The sequence below is a fragment of the Lepisosteus oculatus genome, chromosome 22 (genome assembly GCF_040954835.1).
Source record: "Lepisosteus oculatus isolate fLepOcu1 chromosome 22, fLepOcu1.hap2, whole genome shotgun sequence".
Lineage (NCBI taxonomy): Eukaryota > Metazoa > Chordata > Actinopteri > Semionotiformes > Lepisosteidae > Lepisosteus > Lepisosteus oculatus.
Window position 1 is genome coordinate 1,739,137 of NC_090717.1, and position 27,931 is coordinate 1,767,067.

Below are 27,931 nucleotides of genomic sequence, written 5' to 3' on the forward strand. Positions count from 1 at the left end.
AAGATCTCTTTTCCCAGACATAAGGAACAGGGCACTGGGAACAGGAAGTGGTGAAAGGTATCTGACGTTGGGCTGAGGGATTCCATTTAGGTGTTGACCAGGAGCCCGTTCAATTATGGTCACCTTGGACTGCACCTGAGCTGTGAAAATGATTGTTCACAACAAATCATCATCATACATCACAATGAACTTGCACACCCCCATTGATGGGGGGCATCAATGTCAGTCAAAACCCAGCCCCAGGCGATCCAGGAACATGAAAGAGAGCAGAGCATTGAGTTGCTACGGTCACTTTATTTCACCTCAGCACAGGTACAGTCTGTGTATATATATAAATATAACCTTGTTACTGAGAGAGACTACTTTCAGCTAGTCCACAGATGGACAGTGAAGCACGTGATCAAAAATGCAACAGATCTACACAACACAAGAATGAACAATTACAATGTTTTTATAAAACCTACCTACACCTACCTACCCTCTACTTTAAAAAGGAACACACGCTGAGATGGCAGATGGAAATATGAGCACCGACAAACACTCAACACTGGTACCCACTGCTTAGCCATAGTGTTATGGACTTCACATAACAGACAGAGAAAAACAGGATTCACATCGCAGGAGGGAATGCTCCACAGCCACAGCACGGCCACCAGCACACACCCCAGCTGCTTCAGGACTGATTCTGTTTTTTATATTGCACCGGGGAAGTTGAACAAGAACAAATTCTCATTTCCAGCGACCTTCTCGGAAACCTGACATCACGGCAGCGCATTTCGAGGAGAAGCCTGAGTCCAGTATCCTACTCAAGGATACAACAGCAGTGTCTCGCCCAAGATTCGGGCCCTCAACCCTTCAGTCAGTCTGAAGCCCGGCTCCCCAGTCCTCACTGCTGGCTTGTGGAGAAAGGGACTGCACACATTTCTTTGACAACTTCACTGGGTTTACTGGAAGTATTTCAGAATACAGCCGAGGGAAAGACGCCCAGCTTATCCCAGATGAAATTGAGTGAAACCTGCTGTTTCACCTTTGTGAAAAAGGGTTGAACTTCTCACCTCGCGTCAGGTGAGTAAGTTTATTTGTTCTCACAGATTGCCGATCTATTGGTACAATTTTTTCCCCCATCTGTTCTCCGATTTAAAAGCCTTAATCGTCTCTGGGACACTCATTCTAAATCACTTCCAGGGAACACCCCAACAGACAGAGAACGAATACATTTCCGCAGAACTAATTTTAGAGATCCGAGTTCGAGAAATTTGCTGAGGCACGTTTCCCTGAACGCAAAACCGCCGCGTTCAGAAAACGCAAGTATTCGACAGAAGATATATAGAACAGCCCTGACCGGACTTTTCCTAGGACACAAAAAGAAAAGTTAGTTTGTTCCTTTGCATAAAGATTCAAGTCCACGGACAGGTGAAAAATAAGACAGCACTGTGACAAAACATGAAATAAAAACAACTCTAAAAAGCCCCTGTGGACAGAGAATAGAGACTTGCAGTAAACTGTTCTTCATGGAGAATGATCATGTTTAAAGCTTTAGCCACAAAATCCCAGAAGTCATTTTGTCAGAAAAGCCAGAGAGAGCAGAGAAGTTCACTGGCCCTCACAGATGTAGTTAATCACAACTTCAGCCGGGCTGTATCAGTCACTGGGACAGACACACAGGCCTTGGTTGGTTATACTACATAAGAAGACAGCAGCAAGAAATCGACAACCACGAGACAGCTTTCCAAGCACTGCTATGGCTCCAAACTGGAAGGACAAAACCAGGACGGACTGACTTGATTTTAAAGGATAGATCCCAGAATGGACTCTCCCTGGGAACTGCTTACAGACTCACGTCTACAGATGCATTATCACTGGAAGCTGCAAGTCCTGCCTTCTGACTGCACAGATGCAAGCCTGTCAGTGTGTTTCTGTGAGCTGCGTACAAGCTAGGGACTCGTTCTCACGTTCAGGTTTTTACAGACTGAGAGCGTATGTGTTCCACCCCCGTTGCAGTTACACATCATGCAAAAAGCTTTGGTTGGCAGTTGCAATGAGCTGCAAGACCTTAAGCACAATGAATTACTATAGAAAGTTCAAAAAGATCTTCTTTCCATGCCTTTTAAACAAAAATAATGCAATTCCTAAAGACTAAAAAACTGTTTTTACAGCTTGCTCATAAGAACACCACTGTAGCATGCAATCTTCTGTACCTCTGTACTTCACAACTTGAAGACTCCTGAGCACCTTGGTGTGATTTGCTCTCAGTAGTATTTCGTACACAGTATCACCTGCAGTACCTGCACAACACTCCTTTAAAAGCACAAAGGTAAAAAGATTTTTAAAGTCTGCTTCCCTGTTGCCTTGGCATCTTTGATTTTCCTGACAGGCTCATTCACGAATGAGCCATTCGATCGATGGCTCTCTGCTCACTGCCCAGTGCCCAGTGCCCGCAGTGCCCCAGAGGATTCAAGTGTAGACTGGTATATTGCAAAAATGTGACGGAAGATTTTTATTTAAGGGTACTATGCTATTTTCCAAACTAAGATACAGGTCTTGTGATTTTATTTTGAATACACTGGATTAGGTCACCTGACATATTGCCACACTAAAGTTTCACAATATCTGCAGTTTCCCTCGGCTTTTCTATATTCTTATACCATTCATTGACCTTACAATATCTTACATTTCCTCGTGTTCTGTACGACCCTCTAACCTGCTGCTCCATGCTTCAACCACAATTTCCCTCTGCTTTACTCTGTTTTTACTGCATGGCTGCTCTTTGGCATCTTCGTTCTAAAGCATGACCCCGCCTGGCACCCACTGCAGCGCAGGCCTGCTGCTCTGGGACACAGCTCTGCTCTCAGTCTGGCACAACGACACGAGACTGGAGGACTGGCACCTGAGCAGGGCTCTCCTTTGCCACCCCGAGGACGGATATTTGAAGCCGACGCAACCTGACGGACTTTGGTTTGGACTTCTGCGCTCCAGAGACGGCAGCAGTCCAGCAGCCTCTGTTGAGGAGGCTCCTTAACGCACCTGTCATCTGCAGGCAGGTTCTGGGAATTCCCTGGGAACGAGAAATGCAGCCGGGAGCCCCGCATTACAAAACCCTGAGGTTTACACACCCCTCAAACGGCAAGAGGAGGAAAACGCTTTTGCACAGCGTGCCCCACGATTCCTCAAATATACATGCGATGATGGGAGAACACATTTTGTTAAACAAAATCCAGCTCATGAGCAAGGACTCTGATGGGGCCCAATTGGTTTGGATTTGTCTTGTGTGCACTCAAACACCCACCTCAACAATGCCAGCTGAGGACTGGACTGAGGAAAAGAGCTCCTAACATACTGGGAACTGGGGTCACCAGCCTGTCCCTGCTCTTCCCATCAGCCCCCGAGCAGTCTTGCTCCCTCAGCTGACAGAGGAGGCTGGGTTGAGGAAATCGGAAGGCAGGGAGAGGCTTTACTGCGGTGCTATGGCGGACTCTGTGTGGCTGTGGTATGATATAGATAAGACCTGTATGGCCTTATCGGCAATCTCTCTTTAAATTAACAGTGTCACCCGTGCGTGCTTCTTCTCCAGAACACAGTACGCCGAAGTGTCTCAGAAAAATGCGAACCATTCATTTACAATAAAAAACAATTAAAAAGGAATGCATATGTACAAATGACGCCATGTGTTGCCATGGTGCCAGACCCAAACAGATCTTCCCTCCTGGGCAGACCTCCTGCCGGCTGAATCCTGCGCCCGGACGATTTGAACCACCGGGTTTAAAACTGTCCCGCGAGTGAAGGTCCGATGGGATGGAACAGTTCCTCCTGAGAATAGCGGTTCAGAAGTTCTGCAGTACGGGCAGGTTCTTGTAGAGATCCAAAGAGGCCGGGTTCGAGAACGCTCCTATCTGGGTCACTTCCTTCCCGGCGATCACCTGCTTGACCGCGACTTCCACCTTCTTCCCGCTTATTGTGTACTAGAACGACACACAGAAAACACAACACAGTCTGAGCCTGATCCAGGTCTGAACAACGCAGGTGAACTGCATTTACAGCACATACAGTAGCACTCCTCCCGGAGGATCTCACAGCACTGCTCTTGGTGGAGGGGACCCACTTCATCCTCCACCGAAGATCAACCACCCGTCTAGGTGATGTTGGGCGGCCATTCTGCCCCTGCAGCCCCACTACACAGCAGATCAGGGGGAGGAGAGAGAAACTGCTTCTCCAGCTGGATGGAGGGGGGAGTGGAACTTTGCCAGAACGCCGGGCCCAACTCTCCTACACTTCCGAACAGTCGTGAGATCTTTCAGGACCAAGAGGTAGACCTCTGTTTGATGTCTCACCCCCAAGGGCTGAACCTCCAGACACAGCGATCGGGCCCTCTGACTGCCCACACTGCCTGGCCTTGTCGCTTGTGCAGCTGCGATGTTTGTGCCATCGCTCACGAGAAGGAGCTCGAACGGCTCACCTACAGAACTGCATCACCAAGCAGCTCCGCCTGATCATCGGGATGGGCTCCAGGATTTTCCGGTATGCCCGCCTGCTGCTGCCATTCACCTCAACGCCCTGCCTCACCCTGCGCTGTGCCCGGTTACTATTCAGTCTGTGCCCTGTCACCCTGTCTCACTTTTTACTGACAACCGATAATTACCTCTAGATACAATTAGGAGGGCCCTTTGTTCCTCAGACACGTTCCTATAAAAACAGGCTAATTGCAAGGCAAGTGGAAAGGTCCCAGGTAGGCTGGCAGCGTTTTCAGAAATTGGGAATCTGTACATTTCTCCTCTAGGTTGATTTAAGCACCCTGGTGTCTGTCTGTTCTTATAGTGGCCCTGTATCTTTGCAGAGTCTCAGATACTGTGAAATGAAACAGCTTCTTTCCTTGTTAATTTGACAAAACTGCACCATCTCACATTGCTTCCACTCCTCTGGGCTAGGACTGTTAAAAGCGAAATGAACAGCAGAATATTAACTCGGAGCTTCAAAAACAGAAACATCTTAATGCTACTGAAGAGAGGAAAAGGCTTCATTGTAACACTGTGCTCTTTTATCCCCGAAACTGGATAATTATTTAAGTCATTATGGAGACTCCCAGAGACACAGACTGCAAAAACATACAATATTATTATGAGACAGAATCAGAATATCATGTTTTCACTTGAATGTTTTCTGTCCGTAACGGTTACTGGAGCATACAGTAAAATCTTTCATATAATACTTCACCAAGAAGGAAACATTAAAAATACTGTACAGTGTATACATTCTTTTTTCCTCTCTCACCGTTTCATTCCTTGTCAGCGTACCAAATTGCCGATCCATTTAGAACATTATCCTGTTCAACAACTGAAAGTCACACACATGCAAAAAAAAATTGGCACACACACGCACAAATTCCTTGATCATTTCCGAAGTGCTATGTGCCTCAGCTCTGTGAAAGCTGTTTTTCTCTGCATGCTGTTCACACAGTTTGGGCTCAACCGGAGGTGTCTGAGAAACACGGCCACCTTTTCTCAGGTGCCATGAGCACAGAGCCAGACATGTTTCAAAAACAGAGTGGGGCTAGGGCTATCTCTGAGTATTACAGCATGCCACGATGTTCGAAAATGTTCGTTTTATTTGGATGCTACCATAATCATCCAAATACTAATCAAATGTCAAAACCAAAACTAAAAAGCTCAAGCCTGAGGAATAAATGAAAATGAATCAGTTTTTACCACTGGAATTGTTGCTGGGCAGGAAAGTGAGCACATTTTCATTTTCTAGCTCTGCTCTTGGCCAGAGACAAAACCAAAATGGTGCCTTCACACAAATATTTAGAGCAGTGTTTCTCAATCTTTTACTTCCTTCACGCTCACATAAATATAAAAAAAATATTGCGACACACTGCCCTGAGCATATTACTGATGATGGTGAAACAGTGAACGAGCAGCACAGTGGTTCACGTTGCTGCCTCACAGCGCCGAGGCTCTGGATTCAGTTCTGGACCTGGCGTGCTGTCTGTGTGGAGTTTGCATGTTGTCCCCATGTTTGCGTGGGTTTCCTGTCACAGTCCAAAGACATAGCGGTAGGTGAATTGGCTTCTGGGAAAACTTCTGGCCAGTTTTCCCAGAAGCCAGTTCTGGCTTCTGACACTGGTGTGAGTGTGTGTGTGTCTGTGTTTGTGTGTGCGTGCCCTGTGACAGACTGACATCTTGTCCAGGGTGTACCCTGCCTTGTGCCCTTTTCTTGCTGGAAAAGATTCCAGCTCCTCTGCAACCCTCACGAGCTCTGAAATCAATCATTTCGGGGAAGGTCTTCTAGTCTGCGTACTAAGTACTATAGTTAAGAAGTGATCACTGCAAATGCATTAGAACCTATACAAGGACATTTCCACACAATGGCACGATGGCTATTTTTGACAATGGTAATACCTGCTTTTCGATTATTCTGAGCTGTCACAGGCAACAGATGTCCTTCTCCCAAAATTTAGAATGAATCACAGATCGGGTTCTACGCTGTGAACACACTGAGAAAGGCAGGAGATGCGTCCTAACCCCTTAAATTTAAGACTGCAAAATTTGAGAGCTACTAACAATTAAACAGACGAAGAAGCTAATGTGCATGAAACCAGTCCTGGTAATGGTTTAATACCCGGACTGTGTCACTAGCAGCAATGGCACTGCCTAGGATCTGGAATGTGAGGCCAGCACTCATTCTGCTCTTTTAGGCTATATTGCACAGAGCACACCCAGCTCTCTACGCACAGAAATGAACAAGTCAGGGTGCAGAGAAGGTGATCACAGGCACACTCCAGCAGTGCACTGTCCTCTTTCTTTATGTGCCACTGCAGTGCTCTATACTTGCCTCATCTTGTGACATCCTGCTACCCCACCCAAGCCCCGATGCACGAAAGCAACAGGCAGGTTAATTTAATAAACCCCGTCAACAGCTGAGAGCACATAAGCTCCTTTTCATCAACGCGACGTGCCGCGCAAGTCATCAAGACCCCCGTCAAAAAAAACCCAAAGGGGGAAAGAGACTAGAAACAGACCCCCGATGTTAAATTGCTATTTAATTGTAATTCTGCTCGTTTGGCTCGTGGCTCGTTAAGGAAATGACGTCACTGCCTTCCGAAAACTAACATTGTACCTCGACTGGCCACCATCGACCGGGCAACTTCATCAGCACACTGTATGAGAATACCCAGTGAGATGGAGAATAAGGCAAGGAATTAAAAAGGCAAAAACAGTGGTTTGTACTTAAATCCAATTACCTCATCCTCATTTCATTTCTTTCATACATTTGCCACTGAACGCTTTCCCGCTGTTGCCTGGGAAACTTCAAAGCAGACTATGAGCTGTGGTGACAGCCTCTTTTGTCTCCGATATGAGTTATCTGTGGCGTTGCTGTCCCAGCTCCATTTTCTTCTCAAGCACAGTCAATCCCCCCACCTCCTCAGCCCATCATGTCTTTAGCGGAAGTGTAACGCATTCATTTCATTACCTAATTAGCAGAGAGGTTTGTGGATGCTCTGCTGTTAATAGCAGCCAGCTGTGTCTCAGTTAAACTGCTCAGAGGCGGACTCTCTCGTAATGACTGAGGACAGCCTCACCAAGACCTAGCTAAGCACTAGTGCTCACTGTGAGACTCCCAGCCAAACAGAATCGCTTCTGAATGACAGCTGTCTAGCCATCTAACTGTATCTTTGCTGGCTGCAGACTCAATGTCTGTGAAATAAATATTTAGTGTGGCTCTCAAAGTAACTTAAAAGCCAACGTATTAAAGCAAAAATTTTGTCATTCTTTACCAGCTGAGCATGAGGTGACTGGGTCAACCTCTCAGTGTGTCTGCAATGAGGTTGGGCAGGTTGTCGCCTCGTTTCCTGAAAGTCCGATTTTTAACTGTCATTTCTTTGGTCCAGTTTTGTGAGGCCGAACCCGTCCAGTCTACCGAATGTTCGATTACACTCCAGAGCAACAATGAAAAATTCGTTTTGTTTTCTTGGGAGGCTCCTTTTCATACCCTAGAACTGACAGTGACAGAATGACCAGTACCGGGATGACATTTTTTCAGGTAGCTCAAGAGAAAGACTGGGCAGGGCCTGTGTATCACTGGAAGCCTGTATAGGGAGGCATGAACAGAGGTGATGTGCTACATTTTAAAAATGATCACCTTCAAAAAAAGAACTTTTCTCCTTTCTTGACTGCATTTTTGCACCCCTGATATAAATACCATCCTCCTGTGCGATCGTCCTCATCAGGCCCTGCACGGTCTCCCAGGCCCATTGCGTTCTGCTATGATATTGTTTGTTTTGTGCGTGGTGTCACACCAGACTAACTTCCCAAAATATTAGGAAATACCAGTCAGTTCAACAGGTACCCTCAGTACAAGGAGATCACTGGCTGTCTTGAGCAGAGAGAGACAGACTTAACTCACCCTCCCTGGGCAGAACAATCTCCTATCATAGTCCTGTTGGAAACTGGTGGAAATGGTAGTGTGGAATCCCACACTCCACCTTCAACTGAAGGCAAACCTTGCTGGGAGATAGAATGGGGAGGAGATTTAAAACCATTTTCACACTCATTTTTAAGATGGGAAGAGCTGAGTTAAAGGTGGAAAGGCAGCCTGGTACGAGGAATGAGCGAATCACATTATTTGTGCCGAGTCCAGAGGCTGGCTCTGTGATGCACGTGGGAGGGATATAAATGAGGTCCAGTTACCGGAATGTCCTGAGTCTCGAGGATGAGGGCTGGGATGTGGCGGGCAGACAGGGCCTCTCGGATGGCTTGGCGGATGTTCTTCACCAGCCCCTCGCTAAAGGTTTTGTCGGGACACATCTTCAGGAACAGAATCACCCTCTCCTCGCCGTCTTTGTTGTACTGGGGAACACAAAGGCTGTCGGACACTTCCTCAAACGCTTCGACTGCAAAAGTGAGGAGGGAGAGAGAGCGAGCGAGAGAGAAATCGGTTGTTAGTCTTTGCTCCAGACAAGACACAGGGCAGAGAAGGAAACTAAATTGTCACTCTTTTTTCACCCGGGACAAATTTAGGAATACAATCCAGTGTTTAGTTCAAGCCATCTATTATAAATGGTCTAAAAACATGCTGTATACTGCAGGATTTTAATTAAACTAAACAAAGCATTTATACACTAAATGTTGCATGACTTCTATCATATAAATATATGGAAATAAATAGAAACATTTAATCAAGAAAAATAACCTGATAGATATCAATGCATTCTGTATTCTTCAATTTGTGTTTTTTCAACACCCGTTTTTTCTCTTGCTTTTTGATACTTTCTTATACTCCGTCACACTCCATCAGGGACTCAAGACAAGGTCGGTGTCACACCCGCGCAACCTCACCGATGTTGTAGATCTCCGAACTTCCGAACCGCACACCGTTGGGATTCAGCGTGCCATCGCTGCAAACGACCAGAAGCAAGCGACAATCAAGCCGACGGTTTTAAAACCGAGGAGAGCAGAAACGCAAGACGGAGGGGAGTCTGAACATTGCGTCTGAGGCTCACCTTCTGCCGAGCATGATGACGCCTCCCGTGTGGGGGTTGATTTTGCAGTAGTCTCCATGGGCCCAAACTCCTAGGAGACACGACACAGCAGCTGTCAGAGGCTGAGCGGAGCGCCGGCTCGCGCGCTGCTCTATCGTCTGTGAGGAAGTGCGCGTCTCTCCTTGAGAAGAACTCTCCCCCCCCCCACGCTTTGCTCGTAATGAAAGAGCAGCAGACTGAACATGAGGAAACAGACTCAAGGGAATTGAAAAAAGTTCCCAGCAAAACCCATTTGACTCCCACTCCTGCTGGAGACTGTCCGTGGGGCTAGATTTCTGTTCCGCAGTCTGGTGACCCTGGTGTCCTTATATTAACTGCTCCGCTTCAGCAGAAGAAGAGCAGGTTCGTGCTCCCGGCTTCTCCCTTGCTGATGGCCTGTGAGCCTGCGTCTCCCACACAGGCGACCGTCAAGGCCGAACCGCCTGCTGTAAAGGCAGCTCTCAGCGCCTCCTCTTTCACTTCGACAAACCGCAAGAAAGATAAACCCCCTTGATTTAAAAGCTTCTAGAAAAAAAAAATCCACCTAAACTCCAGCCCAGCAGACGCACGTGTGACAAACACTCCTGACTCTCTGTGGTCATTGAAAATCCCAGGGCGTTTCTCGAAAAGAGTAGGGGTGTTACCCCGGCGTCCTGGCCAAATTTCCCATTGGCCCCTACCAGTCATGGCCTCCTAATAATCCCCATGTCTGAACTGGCTCCATCACTCTGCTCTCCTCCCCACTGAGAGCTGATGTGTGGTGAGCGTTCTGGCGCACTATGGCTGCCGTCGCGTTTCTTTTTGAGAAACGCCCCCCTACTGGTCCCACTAACACCTCTTCCAGCAGCAACCAAATGTTTCCCAGGAGTCTCCCATCCAGGTACTGGCCAGGCTCACACAGCTGAGCTCCAGTGGGCTGGTGGTGGTGAGTTGCAGGGTGATATAGCTGCTGGCCAGATTAAAAGAGATTCACAAGCCTGCTAAGCTTGTCACTGGACGTTTCTCTGCCTCGTTCTGAATTGCAGAACATGGTGCTGTGCATCCCTGGAAATGTGATGTGGTGTAAATTGGATGTTTTACAAGTTATTGTGAAAATGTTGCTTTCAGTGCGGTTTGAAATGCAGTCATCAGTGCTGAAGCCCGATATCTAAAGATATTGCTGCAATTCCCCATTAAACTTGCGTCTGAAGCAAAGTTAGTTGTGCTCATGCTTTTCCAAGCTCCCCCCCATAGTGGACGCGGAAAAGCCTTTTTCTGATGTTGAGCCCTGAAGTAAAACCTCAGATACCACCAGTCAGGACGTCCCGGGGGGCAACACACAGCTGGCAGAGAGCCGCCAGGGCTTTGGGACAGACTCCAGCAGAGACCCCTGCCACTGCGTCGGGCACCGCGGGGCTGGCATTAACGGCCCCGGGACAGCAAACCGATCTTCTGATGCAGCCGAGGAAGGCAGGAGCAGAGAGAAGGGAAAGGTGGCTCACCGGGGAAGGTGGAGAAGTAGGCCTTGTGATATTTGCTCCCGTTCTCGTCGTTCCAGAAGTGTGTTGGCTGGCAGGGCATGGGCTTCAGGCACACCAGCTCGCCGCTCTCCCCCCAGACGGGCTTCCCTGGGGGGGCACAAAGAGGGCAGCGGGTTTGAGCGGCACCTGTGAGCAGCGCAGCATCCTCTTCCTCCTTCACGCGGGACCGGATGTATCTCCGAAGCCGGAAATAAAAAACTGCCGCAGCTCAGCGTTCACCTGGCCAGGCTGTTCAGTTGTTCATCTTTAGGGATGCTGAGCAAAGCAGGTGCACAGCACCCACTTACAGGTGACGTCCAAAAATTAATTTCTCTATTGTTATAACTGTCAAATTTTACGAAAAGTAAAGATTAATGTCAGATGAAAGACTGGTGCAATTGCAGTTACGCCACGCCTTTTATACTGAGGATGACATTTTTTCAGGTAGCTCAAGAGAAAGACTGGGCAGGGCCTGTGTATCACTGGAAGCCTGTATAGGGAGGCATGAACAGAGGTGATGTGCTTCCTATACTTTACCTTCGTCACTCCAGGCTTCTACCGCCATTCCCAGATTCCGGGCCTGGATCTCCCCGCGGTGCACCGGCACTGTGAAGTTCTGCCCCATGAAGCAGGAGACGATGTCCGTGCCACCTAGCGAGTCAGAAGGAAACGGCTTAGTTAAGACGCACAGCCAATTTCTTTGCTCAGGTTCGGACGTACATCATTGGGATCTACAGGGGCAGCAAAGCGCAGTGGGTAAGTCTCTTCACTCGTGAGTGGTGGGCTGTGGTTTGAGTCCCTGCTGCAGACCCTGCTCTTATGCTTTGAGTGAGGTGCTCGACCCCGGTTTCCCCCCTCTGTTTGAATGTTGACCAGCGTGGCTGATGTTCCACCCCAGTGCTCTCTGATCACCTCACTTGTAGAAACTAGGAAGAGCTCTGGCCAGATAAGCCATACCTATTGGGCTTTACTGCATTTCCTGCAGTTTGGGATAGCACAGTGGACTTTCTTTTAACAACTCTCAGTGAACTTTAGTAAGGTTAACCATACCCTCAGATAAAAACAGCACTTGAGTCATGTGTTTCGAGCCCATTTAACACAGACGCTAGGAACGGTAGGTTGAATTCAGCACTAAACTGCCAGACATTAGGGTGAAGGCCTAACATAATTACAATGCAAACACTAACAATTCAACTCCTTCAGAGGAATTCCACACCTGTTACCAAACCTCTGCACAATTGGTTTTGCACTGCTGGTGCATCGTTAAGCTGTTTTAATGACAAAAAGACATTTTTGTGCAACATACAAACCCCTTCGACTGCAGTCAGCATTAGTATGTTTTTCTGTTCTTTGACACAACAGCTTTTGTGAATTTACTAAAGACTAAAGACTAAAGACTAAAGTCAACATGAAATGAAGTGGTTGGGAAGTGGCCTGTGGCGCACCAGATCTGAGCTCAATATCTGAATGAAACAGCTGAATGTCTGGAGTTTCGGATCAGTGCTCTCTCGGGTCAAAAGTGGCCGTCCCATGACCACGCAACAGTGTAGGCCATGCTGGATCCAGACGGCTCTGGGCTGCTCGAGAACCGGTCTGCAGATTCTTTACCAGGTGGAGGAAAATAGCACACCATACCAACCCCCCCAAACCCCACACCCCATGCCCTTGCTGAGGATGAGTCAGTCTCTCGGCCAAGATCGCCCACGGCCCCGAGAGGACCAGGGGGTGCAGAGCAGGACGCGAAGAGGAAGGGGAGTTCTCCGACAGCAGCGACACAGCACACAAGACGGAGTTGTGCTTCCTGTGGACGATCCACACTTCTGAGCAAGGTGGAAAACGATCAGACAGGCGTGTAGATGGGAATTTTAATTAGGGCTCATGTGGGAAATGAAAAGACCAGAAAATATCTGGGGACCACCTAAGAGCCCTGGGGTAGCTCACAAACTGCGCAGAGACTTTTTAAAGGGCTTTAGATCCTATCTTGCTGTTGCCATTCCTATTGAATTCAGTCCTGAAATTTCAATGAATATTAAGTTCTTGCAAAGTGAAGTTTTTTTTTTTTTAAATTAAAACTACATAAAAACAGCTTTCTCCCTTCCCCCTCTGTTTTTTTTTTCCAGACGGAGAGAAAACTGGGTTTTGTTTGTCTGTGTGTGTTTTTTTTTCCGGTTTTCCAAAAATACAACAGCTACGCATGATCACAGGCGAGCTGTAAGAACCGCTTGAAATCAAAGCCAGGAAACACCGAAGTCCCAGAAGAGTACGCGAGAGTCGTGCTGCTGGGAGTTCGAGTTTACCGCAACTGCTTAAACACGAAGGAAATGCTTTTTTTTAGATAAAAGCACATTCTTTTTCATTTTCTTCGGGGTGCGGGGTGGGGGACTATAACACCTTCCTCCTACGAACAGGCTTGTCACACTTGTGCAGCTTCACACCAGATGTCACACCGGAGCCGGATGAGAGTTCAACAGCTCCCCTGTTAACGCGGCGGGACTATCGACGAGGCGGACCAGCACTCAGACGGATCGCACATGGAGAGACGGCAACCTTGCTGCGAGGCCAGAGCCGGTCGCTGCCCGGGAAGGATCAGGACCTGCAAACCGGGCTCCGCAGCGAGGAAGTGGCCAGCCTGTTGTAGCGGAGCTGGTGTGGTGACGATAGCGCCCTCGCTGCGCGTAGCAGGGACCTCAGCTGCCTGGGCTGAGAGAGGTCTCCTTCAGCTGACACGGTTGGTGCCCTGTTGCGTTACGCCGGAGACCCGGGTTTGTGCCCCAGGTGTGGGGGACGGAACGGGTGGCGGGGGGCACGACCCCGTGCGGAACCGTGACTAGCACACTGTCTCAGTGGGACATGGGCTCCCTGGCTAAGCCTTTGACACAACGTCACGCCTCCTCAAGAGCTAACTGCGGTGCCTCAGTGCACATCAGCACTTTTTGCCTGGTCTACCATCGTTTTGTGGTTCACTACTACATATTTCTAGTCCCACGACATACATATTGTTCTTCTGTTATTATTTATTGTGTTTGTGATGTTAATCTGTCTACATTGTGTGGTGTTGTCTTCTGTTCTGTGTATGTCCCGATAGTGCGATAAACTACTCCACCCACCCTTCTCCTCCTCTTTCCTGCTCCCTTCCTCCTGTTATCACACCTGGAAGCCATGAGCGTTACCGACACATTGCAGAATTCCGGAGAGAGGTTCTGAGCATTTACAGTTCTGGCCAGGAGTCTGCAAGGGCCTGTCATGGAGACCAATGTTTCATTCCAGGAGGACAAACCCCTCCTGGGATCCGGAGGCAGGATATTCCATTATCCAGAGGGGATGGGTGAGGATTCAGTACGGTTTTGCTAGTCAAGAAATATTTCAGTGTACTTGTGTACTTTCTTTCTTCTGAGGCAAGGGGAGGACTGCTTTGTGACACCATTAGAGCCAGGACAGCTCATAAGTCACACTCAGGGCAAGCCTTTGCTTGCAGACAGTCAGAACGCATCTATGCTCAAGATCTGAGCATTGCAATCCATCCATTTGAAGATTATTGAGTACGGGACAGTTACAGCCTCCGAATGTGCAGTCTTCCTGCTTTACAGAGCTTGTTCTGCGACGAGGCCCCAGCCTGTGTATCTCTCTCACCTGTGTACCTCCCTCCTGCTACAAGCCCTCTGACCAGGGCTCCAGCTCTGATCTTGTACAAGAAAGAATTAAACATCATTCATGGAGCTTTAAAATGTTATTTCACGAACCAAGACAGGGGACCACCAACTGATGTTGTTGTCATCATTTAAACTGATAATGTCCCAGAGTGTCAAAGGGGTAATGTGAGCTGCAAATCTACTCTACAGGCACCTATACTTGTTATAGCGTGCTAATTGGTTTGATTGGGGAACTAAGAATGAGACAGAACTAAATCAAGTTCTCCTGTAACAGAATCTGGGTTTAAAACAACTCTGAAACATCAGACATCAGTGGTCTAAGCCATGTGGGCTGTAATGCACTGTACTCACAAATCACATATATGAGGCTGAGACAAGAAAATCTAGTCAACCTGCAAATATTTAGCATTCTGTATGCAGGACGTGACTTTGAAACTTCGTTCATGATCCGCAATCTGCTTTTAGGGAACAGACAACCCACAATGAAGGAAAAAACAGAACACACCTATAATGACTCACTACAAAATGTGCCCTATTTCTCAAAAGCTACAAGGTGCTTTGCTACAATGAGCGGATTAGCTGATGTCACTGGAAGCAGCTGCCATGTGTAAGTGCTTCCCTATTAACAATTAAATGCTCACTTTCTATGCACCCAAATGCTTCGGTCCGCCCATTAATCTTCATTTATTTCTGCTCACCTGTTTGGAAGTTTGCGAAGGGGAGCCTGGAATGGCATGATTGCATTCATTTGCAGTGATAAATGATTAACAACGATCATTCCTCCGAGGACACGTCACGCAATCGCGTCACGCAGGGCCACCTGGGAAGATGGACGCGCTCGTGCAGCGACAGGGGAATTGTGATGGTACTCCGCGAGCAAGAAACACATTTCAGTCTTCCACGCTGACAAATGAGCTGCTAAAATGAGGTAGCGGATGTGATGCGACCCCTACTGTACCTCATCCTCAGATTATTATTATTATTATTATTTTTGCCCCTTAGAGAGGCAATCTGCTGCTCGCAACACAAATCCGAGAAATGCGGGAAAGACCAACCAGAATGGGGAACCACAGCAGAAGTCTGCGTTGGAGGAAATGCAGCATCGGAGACACAGTGGTATGCCGACCAGATCTGATCAGCCTCAGGTCAAGGGGAGAAAGGAGAAAACATGAGGCATGTGAACAGGGCAATTCATGAGAGATCCTGGGATCAATCTGCTACTAGAAACTAAAAATGATGAGGCCAAATGACCTCCTCTTGTTGGCCACTTTCCCCTACAGAGACCTAGTGCTGCGTGGGGGCACTGCTGCCACATGGCTGCCTGGCATCACCTGGGTGGGAGTCTTCGGGATTAAATGGGTGAGATCAACGCAATAAACTGCACCGGAAGCAGAGGGAGCTCCTGGAAAGCTCTGGCCCAGCAGGGATGCACAAAGCGACACAGCGGAGGGTCGCGCGCGCACACACAGCGCCGTGCTCTGCGAGACAGCATTGAGGCTTGAATCCAATGAAGACTCGGCAGATCACAGGCACAGGAGCCCGGCGGGGTGGGCCGTTGGGTAAGCCCCAGGGAGGGGCCTGGTCTCCGGGCCGCCCCGCGGAGCCTCACCTGAGATGGAGCCCAGCAGGACGCTGCCCTTGATGCAGCGGTAGACGTACTCGTAGCTCTGCGGCTTGAGGGGGGAGCCCGTGGACAGGATGGTGTGGAGAGTCTGCAGGTTATGGGTCTCCGCTGCACAGAAAAAAAACAAACAAACAAGCAAATTCAGCGAGAGCCGATGAGGGTCTGCTCTCTGCCCGAAGAATGCCATGGGGTCTGCCTGGCCCACTGAGCAACCAGGTGTTTGGTGAAATGTCATCGGAAGGACAGGAACCCCCTGGCACGGTGCCCCCCGTCCCCATGCTGAAACATTTGCCAACCTTCTTCCTAAGGAGAAGGCAGCATGGTCCTCAGCCGTTCGCACTGCCCCCTGCTGGCGATGGAGGTGGGGGGTGGGAGGATTAGGATGGAGGTCACCTGTGCCTCTTTGGAGGTGAGGATTCAACCCTCTGATCAGACAGCAAAAGCAGCAAAAGCAAAGGGCTGTGCAAGAGACTGAGCCTTGCGGGGCTTTTCCTGTGTTAGTGTTCCTCGTTGCAATGAAAGTCCCAGGGGGATTTCCCAACATTTATGCCTAAAGACATGGAACGCACATTAAACCAATCGCAAGGCTGATTTTGTGCTCCGGAGAGTGCTAGACTCAGATTACCTTATTGCCAATAAAGGCAATCTACATATTTACACAGAGGAGAAATGCAATTAGTTCTAAATTCATTTCCACAAACATACGCGCAGATATCCCTGTTTGTCGATTCCTGGACCTCATTCAGCTCCTCAGATGGCATCGGCAGCAAAGAAGAGAGGAAAGAACAAAGATCTGAGTTTGTTTGGATCTATAATGGCGCTGTCTATGACAGCACGTAGCAGACAAATTCAAAAATGAACACTTCTTAGAAAACTGGTCCATCTTGTAACATATCTTTCAAAATACGTACAATCCAATTCAATATATATATATACTGTAAATATGCCAGAATAAGGCTTCTTAACACATAACCTATGTGGCAAAAATACTGGATAATCTCATCCAACATTAACAGAACCTTCTCCAGAAAAGAAATTAAGGTCTTAATGAAATGCTGATTTCAGCTGCTTCTTCAGATGGGATCTTTCTCAGCTGGGATCAGATTGGATTATTCTCAGATCTTTGTCACACTGCTCTTCTTTAATTTCGAGCCAACCAAGAGGTTTCTTAATTAAAATCCGTCAATGCACATGTCTAAGTATGAGTGGAAACATCCGATTTTTACATTCCTTTTTTTTCCCCATTTGTTGTAAGTTGGTTCAACACCAACGAAAAAGACGGTCTAGACCCTTTTTTTAAAAAAAAAAGCGTTTGATCAAACAGAAAGCTACTCAAAAATAAGTCACTGGTGAGTTAAGGGCAAAACTTCAGGGGAGGCAAGAGATGAACTTGTCTTTGCATCATTGATGGCTCCCTCTACAGCACAGTGTCCCCAGTCACCATACTGGGGTATTGGCTTGGACTGGGTCCAGGGGGAAGGGCGCCACCTACTGGTCTCCCAACGCCACTTATTACAGCAATCTGATTTTCCTTGGAGGTCTCCCATCCCAGTACTGCCGTACTTCAGGAATAAACTACAGGAATACCATGAGGACTTGCAAAAAACATCCACTAGAAGCATTTATCATGTTACATTGCTATGGCCCAGGGTGGTAAAGCACAGTGAAGGAATTTCACACCACAGAAAAAAGGAAACCTGGTACGAATAGGGCTATGTTTCCATTTACCAGAGTAAACTTCCAGAACGGATAAACCACGTCGCGAAAACGCTTGAATTTCACTCGACAGCAACAGACTCGGCGTATCCAGAGGAGTGAAATTGCTGTCGGCTGATTTCAGCCTTGGGGACAGGCAGACCACCAGAAGACAGACATTGGCAGCTGTGAGCATAAGCCCCCCCCACCTACCTCCCTGCTTGAGCCCACACAGCAGCTGAAGGGACTGCATCTCTCAAGAGGAAGGACAAACCTACAGCCCGCTCACCTGGTTTCAGGTTCCTTTCTTCAAGCACAGATAACCACTTCGCCCCCGTCCCAAAAACTGTTATTCTGCAAGGGAAGAGAACGTAGATATTTCATTTTGAACAACCCCAAAAGAGAACAGTAGGCTACTCACTGATCAGAATACACAAGGCTCACACGTAACCAATTATTAATCTACATATTATTATGTCTTTCAGGATATAATTTGATAGGAAAATGAGAAACTGGATTTTTTTTAGTATGGTATCTCTCTTTTTTAAAAAAAGAGTATAATTTGACACTAAATGTCGCTGTCTATGAGAATGATGTACTTTTCCATTACAATTTAGTTGTCAACTGTAATTTTTTTTTAATCAAATCACTCAGCTTGCTTAAATTACTTCAGACAAGGCCCGATCAATTACACCAACAAGCACACACAAGCTTTATTAGCAAGTTTAATTTTTCAAGGAAAAATCACCTTTTGCACTGTTGCAAACAAACACAATCCATCTTAATGGCAAAGTATACAGGCACCCTCTTCATGCATGACCTCCAGTGGTTTTGCAGAACTGAGCACAGTTCTACTGAAACCTCATTCTTTCCTTGGACTCACAGTTTTCAGCTGGTTCAGTGCCAACCAGCGCAAGGCTGAGACGAACCCAGATCAGAGATTACGAAGATGACCATCAACAGGCTGGAAATAGGCAACACATTGTCCCTGTTGCCAGTGAATTGCCTCAGTCCCACGCCATTCCTAGTCTGTTATAAAGGGTTTTAACACAATGCAAACTTCTCAGTTTAATACAGCCTCAGCCTACCCATTGTTGCAAAGACACAGCTCCAGTCCAAGCAGAAAGGTTGCCAGAACAGTCCCAGAGCTTCTGGTACTCTGCCATGCAACAAATCAGAACTTGCTAATGAAATCATGAAAACGCATTTCCTCAAATCCCAATGTTGAGATTCCTGGTCGAGATTCAAAACAGCAGACTGTCTTAGGCTTCTCAAACTCTAAGGAGAAAAGCACCAGCAGTATAATGAAAATAATCAGTTGCTAAATGCAATTTCCACCAATAACCTCATCAAGCCTTTAAGATATTTTTTCTTAACCAGCACCACGAAGCACCTGTCAGCTCTCCTAATTCCCGAACGGAGACAGATTTGCTCCCAGATAAACCTCTTTAGTTTGCAAATTGACAACACCAGCAGGTCAATTTGACAACAAACTGAAAACAAGCTGGGTTCAGAGGTCAACAGCTGGGTCACAGCTCTTCAGCAAAGGTAGGGCTCTGCTGAGACAGAAACATCCTGACCTCCCATCAAGATGTCAGCCTGAAATTAGACTTACACTGTTGGAACAAGGCCTACTTCTTATTCCAGGCAGGCTGTTAATGGATTCCCCACAAACAGCCTAGTCTGTGAAGATTTTATAAGACAGCATGCTTGTTCCAATCAGAGACAGTGGAGACCACGAGGCTCTTTGGCGAACAGGCAATAGATCTTTATTTTATAGAGTCGGGGACAGGCAGCAGCTGAGCTGGCTGAGAAGATGGAGCTTTATTACTTAATGGACCCTAAGCCGAAGAACCGAACTCACAATTAAAACCCCACAGCAGATTGAATTCTGACGCAGATTCTTTGCATGGGCTATTTCATGTAACGCAAAATTCCAACAGGTTTCAGAGCTAATAAACAGGGTCTCAAAATCAGGGTTCAGGTTTAACAGTGAACAGCCTGGCTGTGAAGTTACCCAGAAGTCCAGGAGTGGGATTGTCTGAATCCGCTTGAGCTCGTGGGTATAAGCCCCATCATCTGCTAAGACACTGGTCCTATGAACATCCTGTACACATCAGGTCTGCAGGGCCACGGGCGTCTGCGTCTGTCCTGGGCACCAGCTTGGCCAGGTCCTTCGCCCTGCCACTTCCTCACCGCTCAGCACACGCAAGGACAGACTGCGGCCGACTTCTTGTGCTCTCTCTGAGGCCGAAAGAGAGGCCCTTCGACCTGGACGGCGCCCATCTCCAGACGCACTCCGTCCCAAACCCAGCTTTGTTATCAACGCCGTTCACGTTAAAGTCCATCGCCTTTGATGTCCGCAGCCGGAACATAATGATGCAGGTCGGGCTTTTCCCAGCGTGCGCGAGATCTTTCGAAAAAGAATCATCCTTTTTTCTGCCTTTCCCGGTACTTCGTTGCCTAGGCAACGTGTGATTTATAAGTGCCATTTTTCAGGTGCACTGAGCTCTTTGGCAAGCACCAACTCCTTTTACAGCTAACTGGCACAAAACTAAAACACAGACATCTTGAAATATTGCAACGACAGCGTCATAAAGCTCCACAAAGAGAGAAATGAAAAGCACATCAGGTTGATTCGCTTTCAGAGATGTTTTTTGTGAAATTTAATGGCAGCCCCATCTTAAGTGCTTCCTCTTTGTCTTCTTTATGCTCATTAAGACCTGTGAGGCGCAGTATTTCATCCTGATGCTTCTTTAACGGTGAAAAGCAGACTAAATCTGCAAGGCGTTTTTCTCGGCCCACCACCTTTGTTAAATTCCTGTTTCGTGTGAAGATATTTGTGTTTTTTGCCCCTCATAGCTTGAGTAACACAATTCCCTGTTCTGTCACAAAGCACCCCTGATCACTGCAGGTGTGCACAGAGGACCCTATCAAGCACACAGCCATTCTCAGGAAATGACCCAGGGTAAGAACACCAGAAGCTGCAAAGGTGTTTAAGGGGGTAAAAATCTCTAGAAGGTGGAGTCTAGCACAGCACAGGAGACCGTGATGGTAGAGATGGTCTGAAAAGCATGAAACATGTACAGTATAATCATTGTCACACCATGGCCAAGACACCATCCATCGTTACCAAGCCAAGCTTTAAAACTTAATAAGAATTCCTTACATTTATACAGCTCTTTTCATCCCACAGGATCCTAAAGCATTTTTTACAGCCAGGAAGGGACCCAATTCATCCAGTGCTCCCACCTGGGAGACGTACAGCAGCCCCACTGGACTGCAGATAGGAGGGGGAGGCCAGACTGCGCAGCCTATCTCCGACTCTCCCAACGAGCCAGGGGAGAGCTTGATGACCAGCCCGGCAGGAATGTCGGAGAGGAAGAGAGACAGGGGTCAGAGGGAAGAAGTCAGATCAGAGGGACGGGAGTCAGATCGGGGGTGGATGGGAGGCAGATCAGAGGGACGGGAGTCAGCAATGAAAGAGCTGAAGAAGCTGATGGCCCAGAGCAGCACCTGCAGAGCAGGAACGAGCGCAACATGAAGCCGCTGGACACAGACACACCAGCCTGGCGTTTGTGACTTTTAAACGCATCAACCAGGTGGGGCTGCCCACTGCTGGTGGCAGAGGGGATCCCCACTACCTGTAAAGTGCTTTGAGTGGAGTGTCCAGAATAGCGCTATAGAAGTGTAAGCAATTATTATTACTCAAACTCTGGATGAGTACAGATCTTCAGCACGTGTCTTTCTCTGTTATGATACCCTGTATAACAGTGCTGAAGAATCATCATGCTTATCATTACAGTACACACACATGACGCGTTATTACGACACATTATACCTTCTCTCCTACCGTGTTCAGTGAGCCCTGCCAATTAGTTATGATCAGACCAACACTGCAAAAGCCACTGCATGTATTGTGAGGTCCTTAACAAGGTGTATAGAACAGCTTTCTACGTAACAGCACTAAACCCAGGTCCCACGTCTTTTTAGTTCTGTGTTTGGATTCCTAACACATCCACTTCACACCAGTAATTTGCCTCTTCTGAAGCCTAAAGCCAACAGCTGCATAAACCTCAATAAAACGGGAGAAAAATCAATAAGGGGTCGAAGGGGATAACATTGGTCCACATCCCTATAAAACACCAGCGTAAAAGGTTAGAGCCATGCCGTTAAACATCACAACTGCCCCCCTCCGGCAAAGCACGCGATCTAGTGACTGCTGATGCCAAACTCTTGAAATCCGCCAGCGACCCGCCACCACTCAACCAAATGGCATTTATTCTCCCGGCCATCATCAGTAGGGTTTTGAAAAACGTTCATTCAAAAAACGTCTTGGGCTCCAATGCTCAGAAAAAAACAAACAAAGCAAATGTACGCAGCCCGGCCAGTGGGGGGGTCAACGGTTCAGCAGGTTTTACAGTGGTCCGAGTAAGTAATGAATTAACGAACCAATCAATTAAGAGCACAGAATAAAGCACCACGGGACATTCAATGTACACTCCTGGACTACAGTCTGTGAATAATTCTGCCTTTTTCATCGACTGATTGTGAAAAGAAAAATGGTAGGCAGACACCTCCTATCCTTTTCATGGAATTCTTCAACAGGATCCAGTATTCAAGGGAAAAATAGTGCAAAGCACAGCAAAGTGCAGCAAAACGTTGGAAAAGCATGACACTAGGCACGGGAAACTACAGTAAAGTACAGCAAATTCATCACCGGAAACATCAATAAGCAAAGTGGCACACAAGCAGATACACACACAATGATAATAACAACGCAGCCGGCGAGACAGAAGTGGTGTAATGAGTTACAAACACTGGCGAAAACTGAAATTAGTTCAAGACGGCCACAGAAATGAATACTGCAAGGGACACTTTGATGTTTTGAGTATTACAACAGGACAGGAACATTTAGGGTTGAAGCCAAGTGCCGTTTCCAGAGATGATAAGAAAACCAAAACGATGAAAGGGAAATGGTCAGTATATTGAAATGCCCAGGTGTTTACCAGGGAAGACACGAACAGCATGGCTGGGGAAAGCTCTATATTAAACTATAGCAGCACAGAGGAGGAGGTGTCACAGGCACTAGGAGTCTCCAGGGACTGATGCTACGCTACCAATTGTACCTCCAGAAACAGAGAGATGCTGGCACAGGCTGTTAGCACAACTGGTCCACCTGTCACTCAGGACCTTTACTGGAAAATCACCAGCACCCACCCATAAAAAGTTTAGACTCCTCCCCACTAATAGCTGGTGTGTGGGGAGCGTTCTGGCGCACTATGGCTGCCGTCGCATCATCCAGGTGGGGCTGCACACTGGTGGTGGTGGAGGGGATCCCCATGACCTGTAAAGCGCTTTGAGTGGAGTGTCCGGAAAAGCGCTATATAAGTGTAAGCAATTATTATTATTAATTATTATTATTATTATTATTATTATTATTATTATTAGTTGCCTTGCAGATATCACATACTTGGAATGCACCAGCATTTTACTGCATCAGCTTGTTCGCGCTGACCGTTTTCTGACTTTACTGGGGCCAGTGATTGTGCGTTCAGGCTATGAAAGTTTATGACGAGGTACTGAAAGACACACATCTGAAAAACAAGGGTACAGTGCACAGCAAATGTTAAGGGCCTTACTTAAGAGGGGCTGAAATTCAGCTACACTGACAGCTTTATGGGCCACGGGGAGCTGGGACTGCCCCAGACTGTTCACATTATTTCGCTGGCTAATGTATTTAATATGAGAAGTGGAAAGGCTCTTTAATGGCGAGTTTGAAAGCCTGGATCTCCCCCGGCCTTAATGTAATATTTATTCCTCAAACTGCTCCACGACAGAGAAGATAGCTCTACGGTTTTGATATGGAACAGCTCCGGGCTTTTTCACATTAACTGAAGAAAAATCCCAGCTTTCTGGAAGGTGGGAGGGGCAGACGCAAGGATTAATTCGGTGTCTCGCCTGCTCCTTTCCAGACAAAGTCAGGGGACGTGACTTTCACGAGTAACTGCAATTTCCCTCAGTTAATCTACAGGGATAGCAAGATATCAAAGCCACTGCTACTGTGCAACAGGTACTAGGACAGCAATATAATTTAACACAATTCAGCATCATTTTAACAGAATTTTACACTCCAGAAGAAACTCCTTTATTGTGGGATCTCTGAAAAATGCCCTGTTTGTACAACAATTACAAATGTCAAGGGCAGACAAAAGAAAAGAAAAGGGCAAAGTACCTGAACCTAACTCAGAAGTCAGTCTGGTTTATCTCAGCAAAGCCAGATCTTTTAAACTCAGTCAAGAGTTCCTTTAACTCGGGAAAATACGTTAGGCGGTTTAGACAGGCACGAATCATCCACTGGTCCTGCCTCCACAGTTTCTAATTCTTCCGGCGTTCCCCTGATCTCCTCTGCAGAGCAGGAACGAGCGCAACATGAAGCCGCTGGACACAGACACACCAGCCTGGCGTTTGTGACTTTTAAACGCATCAACCAGGTGGGGCTGCCCACTGCTGGTGGCAGAGGGGATCCCCACTACCTGTAAAGTGCTTTGAGTGGAGTGTCCAGAATAGCGCTATAGAAGTGTAAGCAATTATTATTACTCAAACTCTGGATGAGTACAGATCTTCAGCACGTGTCTTTCTCTGTTATGATACCCTGTATAACAGTGCTGAAGAATCATCATGCTTATCATTACAGTACACACACATGACGCGTTATTACGACACATTATACCTTCTCTCCTACCGTGTTCAGTGAGCCCTGCCAATTAGTTATGATCAGACCAACACTGCAAAAGCCACTGCATGTATTGTGAGGTCCTTAACAAGGTGTATAGAACAGCTTTCTACGTAACAGCACTAAACCCAGGTCCCACGTCTTTTTAGTTCTGTGTTTGGATTCCTAACACATCCACTTCACACCAGTAATTTGCCTCTTCTGAAGCCTAAAGCCAACAGCTGCATAAACCTCAATAAAACGGGAGAAAAATCAATAAGGGGTCGAAGGGGATAACATTGGTCCACATCCCTATAAAACACCAGCGTAAAAGGTTAGAGCCATGCCGTTAAACATCACAACTGCCCCCCTCCGGCAAAGCACGCGATCTAGTGACTGCTGATGCCAAACTCTTGAAATCCGCCAGCGACCCGCCACCACTCAACCAAATGGCATTTATTCTCCCGGCCATCATCAGTAGGGTTTTGAAAAACGTTCATTCAAAAAACGTCTTGGGCTCCAATGCTCAGAAAAAAACAAACAAAGCAAATGTACGCAGCCCGGCCAGTGGGGGGGTCAACGGTTCAGCAGGTTTTACAGTGGTCCGAGTAAGTAATGAATTAACGAACCAATCAATTAAGAGCACAGAATAAAGCACCACGGGACATTCAATGTACACTCCTGGACTACAGTCTGTGAATAATTCTGCCTTTTTCATCGACTGATTGTGAAAAGAAAAATGGTAGGCAGACACCTCCTATCCTTTTCATGGAATTCTTCAACAGGATCCAGTATTCAAGGGAAAAATAGTGCAAAGCACAGCAAAGTGCAGCAAAACGTTGGAAAAGCATGACACTAGGCACGGGAAACTACAGTAAAGTACAGCAAATTCATCACCGGAAACATCAATAAGCAAAGTGGCACACAAGCAGATACACACACAATGATAATAACAACGCAGCCGGCGAGACAGAAGTGGTGTAATGAGTTACAAACACTGGCGAAAACTGAAATTAGTTCAAGACGGCCACAGAAATGAATACTGCAAGGGACACTTTGATGTTTTGAGTATTACAACAGGACAGGAACATTTAGGGTTGAAGCCAAGTGCCGTTTCCAGAGATGATAAGAAAACCAAAACGATGAAAGGGAAATGGTCAGTATATTGAAATGCCCAGGTGTTTACCAGGGAAGACACGAACAGCATGGCTGGGGAAAGCTCTATATTAAACTATAGCAGCACAGAGGAGGAGGTGTCACAGGCACTAGGAGTCTCCAGGGACTGATGCTACGCTACCAATTGTACCTCCAGAAACAGAGAGATGCTGGCACAGGCTGTTAGCACAACTGGTCCACCTGTCACTCAGGACCTTTACTGGAAAATCACCAGCACCCACCCATAAAAAGTTTAGACTCCTCCCCACTAATAGCTGGTGTGTGGGGAGCGTTCTGGCGCACTATGGCTGCCGTCGCATCATCCAGGTGGGGCTGCACACTGGTGGTGGTGGAGGGGATCCCCATGACCTGTAAAGCGCTTTGAGTGGAGTGTCCGGAAAAGCGCTATATAAGTGTAAGCAATTATTATTATTAATTATTATTATTATTATTATTATTATTATTATTATTATTATTATTATTATTATTATTAGTTGCCTTGCAGATATCACATACTTGGAATGCACCAGCATTTTACTGCATCAGCTTGTTCGCGCTGACCGTTTTCTGACTTTACTGGGGCCAGTGATTGTGCGTTCAGGCTATGAAAGTTTATGACGAGGTACTGAAAGACACACATCTGAAAAACAAGGGTACAGTGCACAGCAAATGTTAAGGGCCTTACTTAAGAGGGGCTGAAATTCAGCTACACTGACAGCTTTATGGGCCACGGGGAGCTGGGACTGCCCCAGACTGTTCACATTATTTCGCTGGCTAATGTATTTAATATGAGAAGTGGAAAGGCTCTTTAATGGCGAGTTTGAAAGCCTGGATCTCCCCCGGCCTTAATGTAATATTTATTCCTCAAACTGCTCCACGACAGAGAAGATAGCTCTACGGTTTTGATATGGAACAGCTCCGGGCTTTTTCACATTAACTGAAGAAAAATCCCAGCTTTCTGGAAGGTGGGAGGGGCAGACGCAAGGATTAATTCGGTGTCTCGCCTGCTCCTTTCCAGACAAAGTCAGGGGACGTGACTTTCACGAGTAACTGCAATTTCCCTCAGTTAATCTACAGGGATAGCAAGATATCAAAGCCACTGCTACTGTGCAACAGGTACTAGGACAGCAATATAATTTAACACAATTCAGCATCATTTTAACAGAATTTTACACTCCAGAAGAAACTCCTTTATTGTGGGATCTCTGAAAAATGCCCTGTTTGTACAACAATTACAAATGTCAAGGGCAGACAAAAGAAAAGAAAAGGGCAAAGTACCTGAACCTAACTCAGAAGTCAGTCTGGTTTATCTCAGCAAAGCCAGATCTTTTAAACTCAGTCAAGAGTTCCTTTAACTCGGGAAAATACGTTAGGCGGTTTAGACAGGCACGAATCATCCACTGGTCCTGCCTCCACAGTTTCTAATTCTTCCGGCGTTCCCCTGATCTCCTCTACCGCAATCTTGATTAATCCCGTCCAGGGTGATAGAGGGCCCGAGGGGGGAAAAAAGGAGGAAGGTCTCTTTGCCAGATCTGCACGATAAATATCCGAAAGCTGCCAACAGGCCCCACCAAGAGGACATCAGAAGTGTGATTTAAACCCACACTTTATACTTCACATCTGTTTCAGTCCTCAGCAATGCCATCAGCACTAACCAGAGGAAGTCCCACTTAACAATGACTGAAATTAAATTAGCTACATCAAAGACATTAGGCTCCGGGTTTTAATGGCGACATTTATCTATATTAGCCGATCCCATAGCTGGGGGGTCTTCTATGTGGTGTCCTGGGACGTGACTTGTCCCGCTGCTTTCATTTTTACGAGCCAATTCATTTAACACCGAAACAATGGCTTATCGAACAAGTGGACTCTATTACAACATCCCTTTCTTCCCCTTCTCCTGCCCACAGCAAGGAGCCCTCAATCAGGAATTGATCAAACGGCAACTGTTTAAACTCGTTAATCCAGGAGGGACCGGGGAAAAAGAAGGGCTTTGTTCCCTCCACCTTTTGTCTGGAAAGGAGCATTTGAGCACAATGGCAGCCGAACCACGCTCGCGCGTCAAAGCACTGCGGCACT

At 47.0% G+C, this 27,931-nt stretch overlaps 1 protein-coding gene across 1 annotated transcript in view; it reads right to left on the reverse strand.

Moving 5' to 3' along the window:
• Positions 1-274: 274 nt before the first annotated feature.
• Positions 275-27,931, reverse strand: part of aacs (acetoacetyl-CoA synthetase) — a 52,494-nt gene continuing 24,837 nt past the window's right edge. The window contains exons 11-18 of the mRNA XM_069182016.1: positions 18,272-18,336; positions 16,273-16,395; positions 11,551-11,664; positions 10,996-11,121; positions 9,497-9,566; positions 9,333-9,391; positions 8,685-8,887; positions 275-3,959 (exon numbers count right to left, since the gene is read on the reverse strand). Of these exons, the coding sequence (XP_069038117.1) occupies positions 3,822-3,959; positions 8,685-8,887; positions 9,333-9,391; positions 9,497-9,566; positions 10,996-11,121; positions 11,551-11,664; positions 16,273-16,395; positions 18,272-18,336 (898 nt within the window). The 3' untranslated portion in view covers positions 275-3,821. The remainder of the gene's footprint in view (positions 3,960-8,684; positions 8,888-9,332; positions 9,392-9,496; positions 9,567-10,995; positions 11,122-11,550; positions 11,665-16,272; positions 16,396-18,271; positions 18,337-27,931) is intronic.